Raw genomic sequence first — 13,042 nt, 5'->3', positions numbered from 1 at the left:
TTCTCACTAACTGAGGAATTCCCTGCCGGTCGGTGGGGTGTACACTGCGGAGGAGGAGCTAACCTTTTTTGTGCATAGTGTCAGCCTCCTAGTGGCAGCAGCATACACCCCCATGGTCTCTGTGTCCCCCAATGAAGGCTCCGAGAAACAGATTTTACGGTAAGCAACTTAAAAATCCTGTTTTACTAAATACCACACAGTGTATCTGATTGGTCCAGAATATTCCTTTTAAAACTTTGGGAATTTTGATCGGTTCTCACTGAAGGAATTTTTGTCATGTAATGAGCCCAGTGTAGAAATGTTGGCCCGACCTAACAGCATCAGGTGTATATATAATGCTGTTTGTTCAGGTCAGCTGAGACTTTTGGTAATAATATGGATGACAAAATGCTGCCTGTGGATTAGTATTAAAGGACATGTGAGTGCATAAAGTCTGCTCCTTCTTCTAGAACACCATCGGTCAATGAACCCTAATATTTCTTATTACAGGTCCTATCTGGACATGGTGAAGGTGGTGGTTTTCCGTTTCCTGTTCTGGTTTGTCTTGGCGATTGTATTCATCACCGGAGCCACTCGGATCAGCGTTTTTGGACTTGGTTACCTGATGTCCTGCTTTTACCTCCTCCTCTTTGGCATGGCACTCCTCCAGAAGCCTGTGAAAGCCAGACTGGTGCTATGGGACTGTCTGATCATCTATAACATTACCGTCATACTGTCCAAGAATCTGTTGTCGGTAAGAATAACACTTTAGCCAGAAACTTCTAGGTGTGTGGCTTTGTTTTTAATAAGAAGGTTAAAAAATCAGCAAAGGTTTAAAAAGAAAAAAAAGCATCTTTTTTTTTTTTTACCAAAATTCTTGCATATTAGAAAAACTATGCAACACAGATGGTAAAAATGGATGGAAATTGGATCTGTCGCACTGCCTTTATGGTGTATGCAGATTGCTTTATTAGTTGCCTTTTTTTTTTTTTTTCCTTAATTTCTCCCTTAATCTCTTAACTCATACCCCTCTTTTTTTTTTCCAGCTCTTGTCTTGTGTCTTCATCCAGCAAATGCAGAACAACTTTTGCTGGGTAATACAGCTGTTCAGCCTGGTGTGCACCGTCAAGGGCTACTACAATCGTGAGTACCACCGATTAAGCCTGGAGTGTAGAATTCATCACAGGCCTAATGCAATTGTAAAGTCAAATTATTAGCCACTGCATTCTTGAATTAACAAAGATTTCTGAACTTAGTGCCAGATAAATTTCTGAATGGTTAAATCAACTACAGAACAAAAATACAACATGGGACATATCACTTCCATGTCTCTAAACCAAGATCTGAGATGAGCTTTTCGTCATTCCGTCTGTTCCTGTAAATGATGCCAAGCATTTTTACCATTCTCTGGTCCTTGCTATACTATGCTGATACTTTTTTTTACTATATTTTTGGTTTTGCAGTTGGTAATGTCTCTTGGAATTAACCTGTGGTTTCTAGCAGGTTTTGCACATGGATTTATATTAAGCACAATGTGGAGGCTACATCAGTAGGAAAAAAACTATTAACAATAAAGTTGGTGCAAATCAATTTGCAAGACCCGGTCCATCAGCCACATCAATAATCTGGACAGGAACTACGATAACCTACTCCTAACCAACTGCATCCCCAGATCCTCTTTTGATTTAACCGGCTTGGCACCTGCGACATCGCTCCAGGCCGGCAAATCAACAGAAGAGCCAGTGATGCCATCCAGCAGCAGAAGATTATTGCCGTGGCCGACGGACCATCGATCGATTCGCACCAACTCTAATGAAAATTTATAGCTGCCTTTTAGATGCAAAAAATAATTGAGATAAGTTGAGTAACTGTAAATTTGGCATTACAGCATGTGTTATACTCCAGAGCTGTATTTAAAATTCTGTTGAAAATCGCCAACAAATGTTCCGGTAGACACATTCCTAACATATTAGAAATGCAGTAAGCTGTTTTGGGGGTAATGATTGATGAAATACAAATCACAAAGCAAGCTATGACATTGATAGCTTGGGATTGTAGCTGTAAATTCTGCAGAACTGTGATTTCTAATAACACGTAGATTAATAAAGAGAGGTCAGAGGTAGAGACCAAATCAGAAGGAACATTCTACGGCCATTTATTTGTCATAATAATGTATGATTTGCCATTTACTACCTCCCCCATTTCTGCCTCTAGCCAGGGAAATCGACAAAGGTCATGACTGCCCACTGCCTGTGGAAGAAGCCGGGATCATCTGGGACAGCATTTGCTTTTTCTTTCTTCTTCTGCAGAGAAGAGTCTTCCTCAGCTCCTACTTCTTGCACGTTGTCTCTGACCTCCGCGCTTCCTCCCTGCAGGCCTCCAGGTCTGATATTTTTTTCCCCCCTGCATACTATATAAAACAGATTTAAATCTATTTCCTGGTACAAAGTGTATAAAAATATTGCAGAAAGATGGATATCTTCCATTTTTTTTATGTAAAAAAAATCTTTTCTTTGTAGAGGATTTGAGCTTTTTATGGCCAGTATCAGGAAAAACATGGATTTCCGCCAAGACACAGAGAAACGATCACTTGGTCAGCTCAAGAAACAGTAAGTGGCCAATATATTTGACAATGCAATGGGCAAAAGATGTCCTCATTTACCATCTATAGGGGAGAGCTGTAAAGTTGTCCTTGTTGCCGACAGCGTCCCATCATTGTTCATGATCATTAGACAAATAAAAGCTGCCCTGCAATTGATTGCTATGGGCAAAGTAAAATAGGGATTTTTGTGTACTCACCGTAAAATCCTTTTCTCCGAGCCAATCATTGGGGGACACAGAGACTGTGGGTGTTATCCTGCTTGCCACTAGGAGGACACTAAGTAAACACAGAAAAAAGTTAACTTCTCCCCTGCAGTATACACCCTCTCTCTGGCTGGGAATTCCCCAGGTCGGTGAAAAAAGCAGTAGGAGTATTAAACGAATGACAATCATAACACTGTCAAAACATAAAAATGCTACAGTGAGCCAATAGGCCAAACAGGGTGGGTGCTGTGTCCACTAATGATTGGCTCGGAGAAAAGGATTTTACTGTGAGTACACAAAAATCCCTATTTTTCCTACGCCTCATTGGGGGACACAGAGACCGTGGGACGGCCTAAAACAGTCCCTGGGTGGGGAGCATACTTCTGCTAATACCCCATGTACCACTGAGTTAACCCGTGGTACTGCCAATTGCAGGCTGCGTCTGCCGAGAGCTGCATTCGCAGAAGCCTGAGAATGAATTAGGCAATGTTTGTAAATGTAGGCAAACTGCTGGACCAAGTCGCAGCTTCGCGGAGAGGCCTGAGAATGAATTTCGTAATTTCTTGTAAAAAGTATGCAGACTGGACAAAGTCGCAGCCTTGCAGACCTGGTCTGCCGAGACCTGGTGCCAAATGGGCGAAGAGGCGCCCACTGACCTGGTAGAGTGCACCTTAATCCCATCTGGGACAGGCGCGTTGCTGACACGGTAGGATTCCTGAATCGCCATTAGCGTTGCTTATGACGCGACTTGACCTTTCCTATGCCCCTCTGGGAGCATGAACAGGGCATCTGACTTGTGGAAGGGAACCATCCGCGAAGTGTACCGTTTCAGCGCCCTAACCACATCCACGGTATGGAGGGCCTTCTTGATGCGATGGACTGGCGCCGGAACAAAAGGAAGGCAAAACAAATTCCTCGTTGAGATGGAAAGAGGAGAGGACCTTGGGCAGGAAGGATGGGGACATCCTGAGAACTACCTTCTCCTGATGAAAATGTAGAAAAGGAGAACGGCAGGACAGGACTGACAATTTCAAAACTCGTCTGATTGACGTAGTTGCCACTAGAAAGACCACCTTCCAAGAGAGGAGGGTCAGTGGCACGTCCTACAGCAGTCCGAAAAGGAAGGCCCCGAGAACCAGGGTAAGGCCCCATGAGTGGCCTTCTATAAGGAGACGCCACATTGAAAACTCTTTGAATGAACGTCTTGACTTGAAGCCTGGTGACAAATTGGGAAAGCACTGACAAGGCTGAAATTTTGCCCTTGGGCGAGCAAAGCACGAGGCTTGATCGAAATACAGATTGAAGGGATTCCAATATGGCCAGAATGGAAAACACTAGAGGTGATTGACCATGAACCTTGCCCATGAAAAAGAAGGTTATCCAGGTGCGGTGATATATGCGCATGACCACAGGCTTCCTAGCACCAATCATGGTGGAGATCACGACGTGAGAGAACCCAGCCTGAGTTAAAAACCAGGATTCAACGGCCACGCCGTCAAAGACCGGTCCTCGGAGCTCTGGTGGTAAATCGGGCCCTGCGAGAGTAGGTCCATACGATCTGAAAGTTGCCAGGGGACGTCAGCGACCAGTTGTATTAGTTCTGCATACCATGCTCGGCGCGGCCAATCTGGCGCGACTAGGATCACTGGTACTCCCTCTGCTCTTATCTTCTTGATGACCCTCGGAAGCAAGGGAAGAGGGGAAAGATGTACAGGAGCCGGAAACAGTGCCATGGCAGAACTAGAGCGTCCGCTCCGATGGCGCATGGATCGCGCGATCGGGGAACGAACCGAGGAACCTTGTTGTTCAGTCTTGAGGCCATGAGATCCACATCCGGGGTCCCTCAATGAAGACAAATCTGCTGAAAGATTTCCAGATGAAGAGATCACTTCCCCAAGGCAATGCCTTGGTGACTGAGAAAATCTGCCTCCCAATTTTCCAAGCCCGGGATGTGGCTTGCTGAGATGGGCGAATGGTTGGTCTCGGCCCCATAGAAGATGTAACTCACTTCGTGCATGGCCATCCTGTCCCGGGTTCCTCCCTGGTGGTTGATATATGCTACAACCGTGGCGTTGTCGGATTGAGACCCGATGGGGTGAGGTGGACACTCCGTAGAGTTAATGTGATTGTTCGTGTCACCAAATGTTAATGGGGAGACGTGACTCTCAGGCTGACCAATGACCCTGTGCCGTGTGGCAATGGGAGACCACACCCCAGCTGAGGAGACTTGCGTCGGTGGTTACTACCAACCATCTTAGTGGGGGTAAAGACCTCCCTTGATTCAGGGAGGACCTCAGTGTCCACCACCTGAGGGCTTGCCTGTCCCGCAGGGACAGAGGAATCCGACGATCCAGGGAGAACAGGTTCTCGTTCCAAGCTAACAGCAACGCATGTTGTAAAGGACTGAGGTGGAACGGTGGAAAACGGAACTGCTTCCATCTTTGTCACCATCCTTCCGAGAACTCCCATGGTGAAACGGATGGCGTGAGAAACTGGTCGAAAAAGAGATCACGTTGCTTGTTGTAAGGCTTGGGTCTCTCCTGAGGGAGGGTGGTGAACTCGCGGGAAGTGCGAGCCGGTCCTGGGAAAGACCTTTCACAGTCTATCTACTGTTATCCACAGATTCCTCACGGGCTGGAAGGGACTGACCCTTGATGAGCAGGTCGTCCAGATACGGTAACACTACCACTCTTGGAGAGTGAAGAATGGCCATGACAGCCGCCATGACCTTGGTAAAAACCCTGGGAGCGGTGGCGAGTCCGAAGGACAAGCCAAGAACTGGAAGTGTTTCTCATGAGTTGCAAAACACAGGAACTCCTGAAGGGACGGGCAGATCGGAACGTGAAGGTAAGCGTCCTTGATGTCGGTGGATGCTAGGAACTCTCCCCTTTTCCATAGAAGCGACAACTGATGGGAGAGCTTCTATTCGCTGATGGGAGAGCTTCTATTCGGAATCACCGTACTTTGAGAAACTGATCTAACAATTTGAGATCCAGAATGGGTCGCATGGTCCCGTCCTCTTTTGGAACCACAAAAAAGGTCTGAATAAAAAAACCTAAACCTTTCGTGAAGGGGGACTGGAATGATGACTCCATCCTTTATTAGAGCCTGAACAGCCTGAAGGAAGACTCTTGTCTTTCTCTTGGGGGGGAAAAGGAAAGCAAGACCCCCGGGTTGAAGGGGAGAAGAAATTCTATATTGTATCCGAAGAACACCAACCTCCTGACCCAATTGACGTCATTGGGTAGATGTATGAGATCTGGCTCCCCCAGATCCAGAATCCCTAGGCCTGGGTTTCCAAGAACGGTTAGGTCCGTATTATGCGAGAAGATCGAAAACGTGTCGGCTGTTGGTTGTGAAACAGCCGAACAGCCCTTTTACTGAGGAAGGAATTTACTTTCTCCCCCTTGGTAAAATCAGAAATGAGCTGGTCTAGTCTCTCTTCAAAGGACGACCCTTTTGAAAGGGGGGGGAGAAGTCAACAATCTTTTCGATGTGGCATGCGCCCACCAGCCGCGGAGCCCTGGGGCTCTTCTAATGGAGATCGCATTAGCGGCAGATTGAGCCGCGCTATTGGCGGTATCAAAAGAAGAGTCTACTACAAAGACCGCTGCGTGAATCATCTGGCTGGCGACAGTGGTTGCCTGCGGAGAAGATTGGTGCCCTGGAATGAAAAAATCAGGACTTCTGCCCAAGCGGCCATTGCCTTGGTGACCTAAACTGCCACGAAGGATGATGTAGAAAAAAAACAAAAACCGCTCCTGAAGCTTCCAAATATTAAACGGCAGTAGTCAATTTTGACGGAGGGGTTTCTGACTGAGGCACCCTCAGAAAACAGATAGGAGCGTTGTAGAAGCAAGACGCGGTACAGGAAGGTTCACCGGAGGGAACTGTAATCAATCCTTCAATAGGTCTGGAGCATTTAGCCAGAGTATACTTTTGCCCAGTGAGCATCTTATGTGGCCAATCCCTATGTTACTGGACGCTGGTAAATAACAGCGCACACGCTTGTTCCATAGATGAGACTATGAATAATTTCCTCGTCCAACTACAGAATTCTGTTGACTGATTCTATAAGAGAATCAAGCGACTCTTGATCAGTTGGAGGATCCTGAGGGGCTGACACATTAGATACGAGTTCAGAGGCATGCTCGCTGTGAACCTCAGGAGAGGCGAGCGAGAGACAGGAGTCGCTGATGCTGAAGCGTGAACGTGACTAGGGAACGCGCCATGTGTCCGTTTTTTCAGAGACCTGACCATCCCTGGGACGAGTATGGCTCCTGACTTAAATAGTCCTCACGGAGGTAGAATAGCCTGGGTCAGAGACTCCACCGACCGTGACAGGGCACAGCCCACTCAGGGGTACGAGGTTCAGGAAGCCTGTCAACAGTCGCTGCGAGGGGCGTTGGAGCGCAGATCGGGGCGCAGTTTGGGCGCAGGCCGTGCGGTCCGTGCATAACGGATTAGATTGTGCACTGGGTAGGGCAGACTTGCAAGTGGTACACACGGTTAAAAACGCGGTGTATTAACAGCCCGTATAGTCTCATTCAAGAGATGCATAGCACTCCAGAAAGGGTTAACGGCAGAGTCTGGATGCAGCTGCAGAGAATGTGCCGGGAAGTGGTTAAGCTTTAATCTGAGGGCAAATGCAGCTTACCCTCGGTCCTGTGTTATGTCCCCCGGGAGGAAAAACGGTGGCCCTGTGGCGTCGCCCAATATTCGGCTGCTCCTGCAAGGGTTAACTGCAGCAGAGTTAACAGACATGGCCCCCGAGATTAAAATTGCGTGTCTCGTTAGGAGCGAGAGGCGCCAAGAGGAGGGGGCGGCGGCAATAGCGCGGGCGGCGCTATTCAAATTGTGGCCTAGTAGGCCGGAAAAGCAGGGCACTCAATTTTTGGCCTACCCACGGTAGGCGCTGGGGGTGGGGCGGCACTATTGAAATTGCGGCCTAGCAGGCCGGGGACTAAATTTCTGGGGCCATCTGAAAATGCTGAGCGCGCGAGGGGCCACGATGGGGCGCTGGTGCGCCGACGCTAAGTCAGCGCTTCTCCCGGGGACAGGACCTGACCCCATACCTCAACTCCAGTGCCTAAGTCAGCGCCGAAGTCCATTCTTCTCCTCCTGGGCTGATGTAGCAGAGCTGGAGGAGTTCTTGAATGGGGGGATGCTCGATCGGTCCTCCCTCTGGGTAGGGAGACGGAGAGCTTAAAGAGGTATGCTCGATTGGTCCTCCCTCTGGGTAGGGGGACGAGAGCTCTGGGGCTGATTCAGGGCATCCGAAAAAGCGCTGTTCAGGTCCTTCTCCATGCACTCCTGTGCGATCTTGTTGCGCTTGCCCTCGTATCCGTTCAACCATCATGGGAACCATCATCAGAGGAATCAGCCCCGTTCGTCGCAGGAAAGGTACGTGAAGGGTTACTCCACGTGCTTGCCTGTTGTTGGTTCGGGGGAGAGCGGGCCGTAGAAAGGAACCGTCGCCCCCTTCACTCCGTTAATTAAAAAATAAAAATTTACAGAAAATTCAAAAATAAAGTAAAAACGGTGGGGTCTGAACCCAGACCCAAGTGCCTCCTACAGACACTAAGCAAGAACTGGGGAATTCCCAGCCAGCGAGAGGGTGTATACTGCAGGGGAGGAGCTAACTTTTTCTGTGTTTACTTAGTGTCCTCCTAGTGGCAAGCAGCATAACACCCACAGTCTGTGTCCCCCAATGAGGCGTAGGAGGAAAAAAAAGTTTGACCATTTATATACATCTGCCCTAAGGCGTCACTGGGTTTAAATGTTTTTCTATAACCATGTGTCCCACTCTCATATTGCCCATCCGTGGATTACATGATCAGTCAGCTGCAAATTCTCGCAGTGACTACAGTTCATCGATGTCTGCCATTTGAAAACTTTGTTTTTAAGTCCCTCCGTGTATTCATTATACAGAGAGGCTTAAAGAAACAAGGAGGTGGTTTATTATTGATTCTTTTCTTATTTGGACCAGTGTTACTAATGGACGGCAATTGTTCTCTGCAGGATGGAAAGAATTCGAGCCAAACAAGAGCGTTATCATCAAGGAAGGAAGCAAAGTGAAACGGAGCAGGAAAATGCAGGTACAATCAGTAACGTGGCATTGGATCGACAGCTGAATAAGTTTTTGAAATGTTATGCTCCTGCTTGGAGGAAAATTGAGTGTTTTTATATTAAGAAGTCTACATCTCCTGGTGACGTGAAGAAACATTTCTTTTGTTCATTTCCAGGTGGAGAGGAAGGTGGTAAAAAGGTCTCGTCCAAAAAGAAGATTCACTGGAGCCGCCCATGGTTAGATCATGCTTCAGGTAGTTATAGGGACAACACAAGGTGATACACCAAGAAACTTACTTTCCTACTAATAGGTGAGAATAATAAGAATATAGATAATAAATTTCTTGTCAAAGGAAACGATGAAGAAAAATATTGCAAAACTGATTTCACATCAGTATTTAAGGTGACCTAGAAAAAAAGTCTAACTCACCGTAATAGACGTCCTTAGGTGTTCGGAGCGCAGGAAACACTGTGTCAAGGCGTAGAGCAATACCAAAACAGAAGAAAATCCAGCTCAACAAACTTCTATCTTTATTCACCGAAAGTGCTTAGCAGAGGGTAAAACAGCATCTGAGTTGACAGTTACATGATGTATGACAATGATGCGTTTCAGGTGGATACGCACACTTCATCAGGCTGTCCCGGACATCATGATTAAGGATATGTTCAGCTTAATGTTATATTAGAAATGGCTCCTTAGAAATGAAAGCCAAGACAGTGTGTAGAGATTGAGGCACACTATTTTTTTTTCCCCCAGTACTTATTGCCTATATATGTTTTCTTTGTGTCCCTGACAGTTCTGCACTCAGGAGATTATTACTTGTTTGAGTCGGACAGTGAGGAAGATGAGGACTCGGCACTGGAGGAGCAGAGACCACCCAAGCAGAGTGCTTTCCAGGTAAGACCAGGTTCAGAGACAATCCTCAAATAATTGGGAATGTTTCTCATCTGGTGGGCTCTCTGACCTGTATAATCCTCCATCACTTGGATATCGTAGTTGGCATATCAGGCCTGGGTCACCAGCGCCAAGACAGCACTGAAAGAAAGAAAAAGGCACCACGGGCAAAGGATGGAAATGGAGAAGACGAGACAAGTGGTGAAGAAAGGAGCATCAGTAGAGGAGAAAGGTATCTATTTAATTTGATTTTTGTCCTATTTACCTACCTACCTAAAATGGAAGGCACTGACTCCTGGGACCCCTCTTAAGGGGCTCAGTGATTAAAAGGAGTTATCCTGATGTCCAAATGCTTAGGAAAGGCATCAATATTAGATCAGTGGGAGCTTCACTCTTAAGTGGCAATCACCCCATTCCAAGGCTTTCCAGGCAAAGATCCTTAAAGATGTGTCCTCCTAGTACTTTTTTCTTTTATTTACTGGATGCCAGTATACAGATTAGTGCAGCCATAAAACCACAAGCCATGGACATATACAGTTGTGGCCAAAAGTATTGACACCCCTGCAATTCTGTCAGATAATACTCAGTTTCTTCCTGAAAATGATTGCAAACACAAATTCTTTGGTATTATTATCTTCATTTAATTTGTCTTAAATGAAAAAACACAAATAATTGTCCGAAAGCCAAATTGGATATAATTCCACACCACACATATAAAAAAGAGGGTGGACAAAAGTATTGGCACTGTTCGAAAAATCATGTGATGCTTCTCTAATTTGTGTAATTAACAGCACCTGTAACTTACCTGTGGCACAGAACAGAAGACAAATTGGACTTGGTCAATTTTTTTTGAACCCTACGTTTCCCAAAATGTGTGGACCAAGAGGTTAAACAAACCTTGACATTCACGAGATTGTGTTGGGCTGGTAGCATGAGGAATTGTATTACTAAAAGGGGCTGTAGCAATTTTTGAAGTTTTTCCCAATCCATAGGACAGAAGATAGATCACCTCCCAAACGCTAGGGTTCTGGACAACTGGGACCCCTACCAACCCCGAGAACTGGGCTCTGAAGAGCAGAGGTCAGACGTGCACCTGTACTGCATTCTAAATGGGAGCACTGGAGGGAGCCTGGCATTTCGCTCTCTGGTCTTCAGGACTCCCATTAAGAATAGCGATGAAGGGATCTTTTTACAGATTAGGAGAAGCTTGAGAAACTTCCATCAGGTTTTTTCTTGTATAGGAGAGAAACTGATGAAATTCTGATGGTAGAAATACACACAGATTAAAATCTGATCCAGGACACTGACAGAAATCGGTCCATTAATTTTTAATATACGGGAAAAAAATGGATGCCTGAATGAGGCCGAAGTCTGGCGCATTGAACCACTGGCATTTGGCGTCCATAATGTGCCCTCTATTTACTGCGCTGGTTGTGAACAGTTTTAATAGCGCAACATTTACAATTCACTATTAAATCTGTGTCTTTAGTATCCTTAAATCTGTCTCCTTAAATCTGTCTCATTAGTAATGTTGCTGCTTTTTTAAGCAGGAGAATCCACAAACGAGAACCAGGAGGAACCACCAAGTGCGACAGAAGAGGTTGTGGATGAGGAGCAGGGTGAGCAGGACGTTATATGGGGGTGGTAATGTGTTTGGTATTGTATATCTCCTTTTCTAGCCAATATCTAATCTTACCTGCTCGGCTTCAGAACTGGAGCAATGTGCTCACACTGAGCCGCCATTTGCAGGACTTCTGCATCCGTCTTCCCTTTCCAACTGACTGTACAGCATAAAACTGCAGCAGTCTGTCTATATTCCAAGGCGATCGACTGTAGCAGGTATTTAGAAACCTATAAGAAGTGATCTTCAAATCCACATGTCCTCCTTACATCTTACAAGATTTAATACAAGGCCCACCCAATAATGAGGTAAAGATTCTACTTACTTTGCCAAAAATAACAATTTTTACTCAAAGGATTTTACCACCTCCAATTCGGTCATAAATAACTCGCCCACCACCATGTCAGCTCGTTCTCTACGTTGTATGATCCGAAGCCACGAATAACACGTGACCACCACTGCTTAATGCCTTCTTGAGTTCGTTACTGTTTTCTTTGTCTCTGCACCAAATTCTTAATTTTTGAGACCTGTTCTGCAACCGCATCTTTGGAGCGAGAAAAGAAATGAAGTCACCGAGCGAGAAGCTTACATTAACACTTTTTATTGAAGTATTACCGGATTGGGCCTGATGTGTCGCTTTTACGACTGTTCTAGAAGGTCGTGTTGATTTATTAGGCTTTGCTGCGTTTGGCTCCATATTGTGTGTTCTCTTCTGATTTTGTTTAGTCTCCTCCAGGTGGAAGGAACGTGGTACAACGTATACTGGACATATTGAAGTTCCTCTGGGTTCTCTTCCTCGCCATGTTGGATGGTCTCATAGACTGGCTGGGTACTCTGACCAAGCAGTATGTGGACATGTCCACTGTACTGTGGGTAGAGAGATACATTTTAACCCAAAAGTTGTCCAAGGTAAAAAAAAATATATTCTGTAGTGACATAATTAATAGAATTGTAATCGTTCTGTCACCACATCCCTTTACTATATTGCCATAAAAGTAGTGTCTTGAGAATTTGACTCAATGCAGCCACTTTCATCAGCTTAAAGGGTAAGAATGCATCTAAAATGAAGCAACTAATAAGAAATGTATTCCTCAGCTCCCATGAAGAATTAGGTGTCTCCATGGTCACAGACTACAGGCAGACCTTGTGAAGTCGTTCCCTGTCCACTGCTTTTTTTTTTTGTAACTTAAAAAATGGTTGCAATCATGTACAAATCCATTAAAGCGTAACTGGACTTTCATAGGAGGGTTTTCAGATGCTGAGACCCCCAGTTATCGCTGGTACGAAAGGTCGGGTGATTGACTGTCTTTGAAGATTTTTAGTCGGAAGTAGTCTTCGGCTAACTCTGTTTACTGGAGTAGAGCCGATCACAGCTCTAGAACACGCTCTGCACATTTGCCCTAGTTTCAGCAATTAGTGGTGGTCTCGGGAGCTGGACCCCATCTATCAAAGCTTCTGATATCACTATGACATATTAGTATAGTTACTCTATATTCCATGGAGTGATCATCAATCACGTTGCCTTTTATTACTTTTCAGGGTGAGGATGTCTCTCGAAAGGATCTCTCCTCCCTTCATGAGAAGGACAAGAAAGGACCCGGGGCCTCCTCTCTGCCCGCTGGGACTACTTTTGATAAGGGTTTGGATTCACAGACTAGCATGGCTTCAAGGTA

The 13,042-nt window shown here is 45.8% G+C and overlaps 1 protein-coding gene across 4 annotated transcripts in view; it reads left to right on the top strand.

Annotated features, from left to right (window-relative positions):
• PIEZO1 (piezo type mechanosensitive ion channel component 1 (Er blood group)) overlaps window positions 1-13,042 on the top strand; it is a 156,727-nt gene that overhangs the window by 121,917 nt on the left and 21,768 nt on the right. For 3 of the 4 annotated variants that reach the window (XM_073583269.1, XM_073583261.1, XM_073583286.1), the window contains exons 25-35: window positions 490-733; window positions 1,026-1,122; window positions 2,194-2,362; window positions 2,499-2,588; window positions 8,806-8,882; window positions 9,030-9,107; window positions 9,651-9,751; window positions 9,851-9,980; window positions 11,296-11,367; window positions 12,106-12,278; window positions 12,909-13,039. In XM_073583269.1, coding sequence (XP_073439370.1) covers window positions 490-733; window positions 1,026-1,122; window positions 2,194-2,362; window positions 2,499-2,588; window positions 8,806-8,882; window positions 9,030-9,107; window positions 9,651-9,751; window positions 9,851-9,980; window positions 11,296-11,367; window positions 12,106-12,278; window positions 12,909-13,039 — 1,362 coding nt within the window. The remainder of the gene's footprint in view (window positions 1-489; window positions 734-1,025; window positions 1,123-2,193; window positions 2,363-2,498; window positions 2,589-8,805; window positions 8,883-9,029; window positions 9,108-9,650; window positions 9,752-9,850; window positions 9,981-11,295; window positions 11,368-12,105; window positions 12,279-12,908; window positions 13,040-13,042) is intronic. The other variant, XM_073583277.1, reaches the window with a different exon arrangement.

This window comes from Dendrobates tinctorius, unplaced genomic scaffold (genome assembly GCF_039654945.1).
Source record: "Dendrobates tinctorius isolate UK_male_01 unplaced genomic scaffold, ASM3965494v1 ptg000009l, whole genome shotgun sequence".
NCBI lineage: Eukaryota > Metazoa > Chordata > Amphibia > Anura > Dendrobatidae > Dendrobates > Dendrobates tinctorius.
Note: the sequence above shows the minus strand (reverse complement) of the source record. Positions and strands in the feature narration are given on the sequence as shown.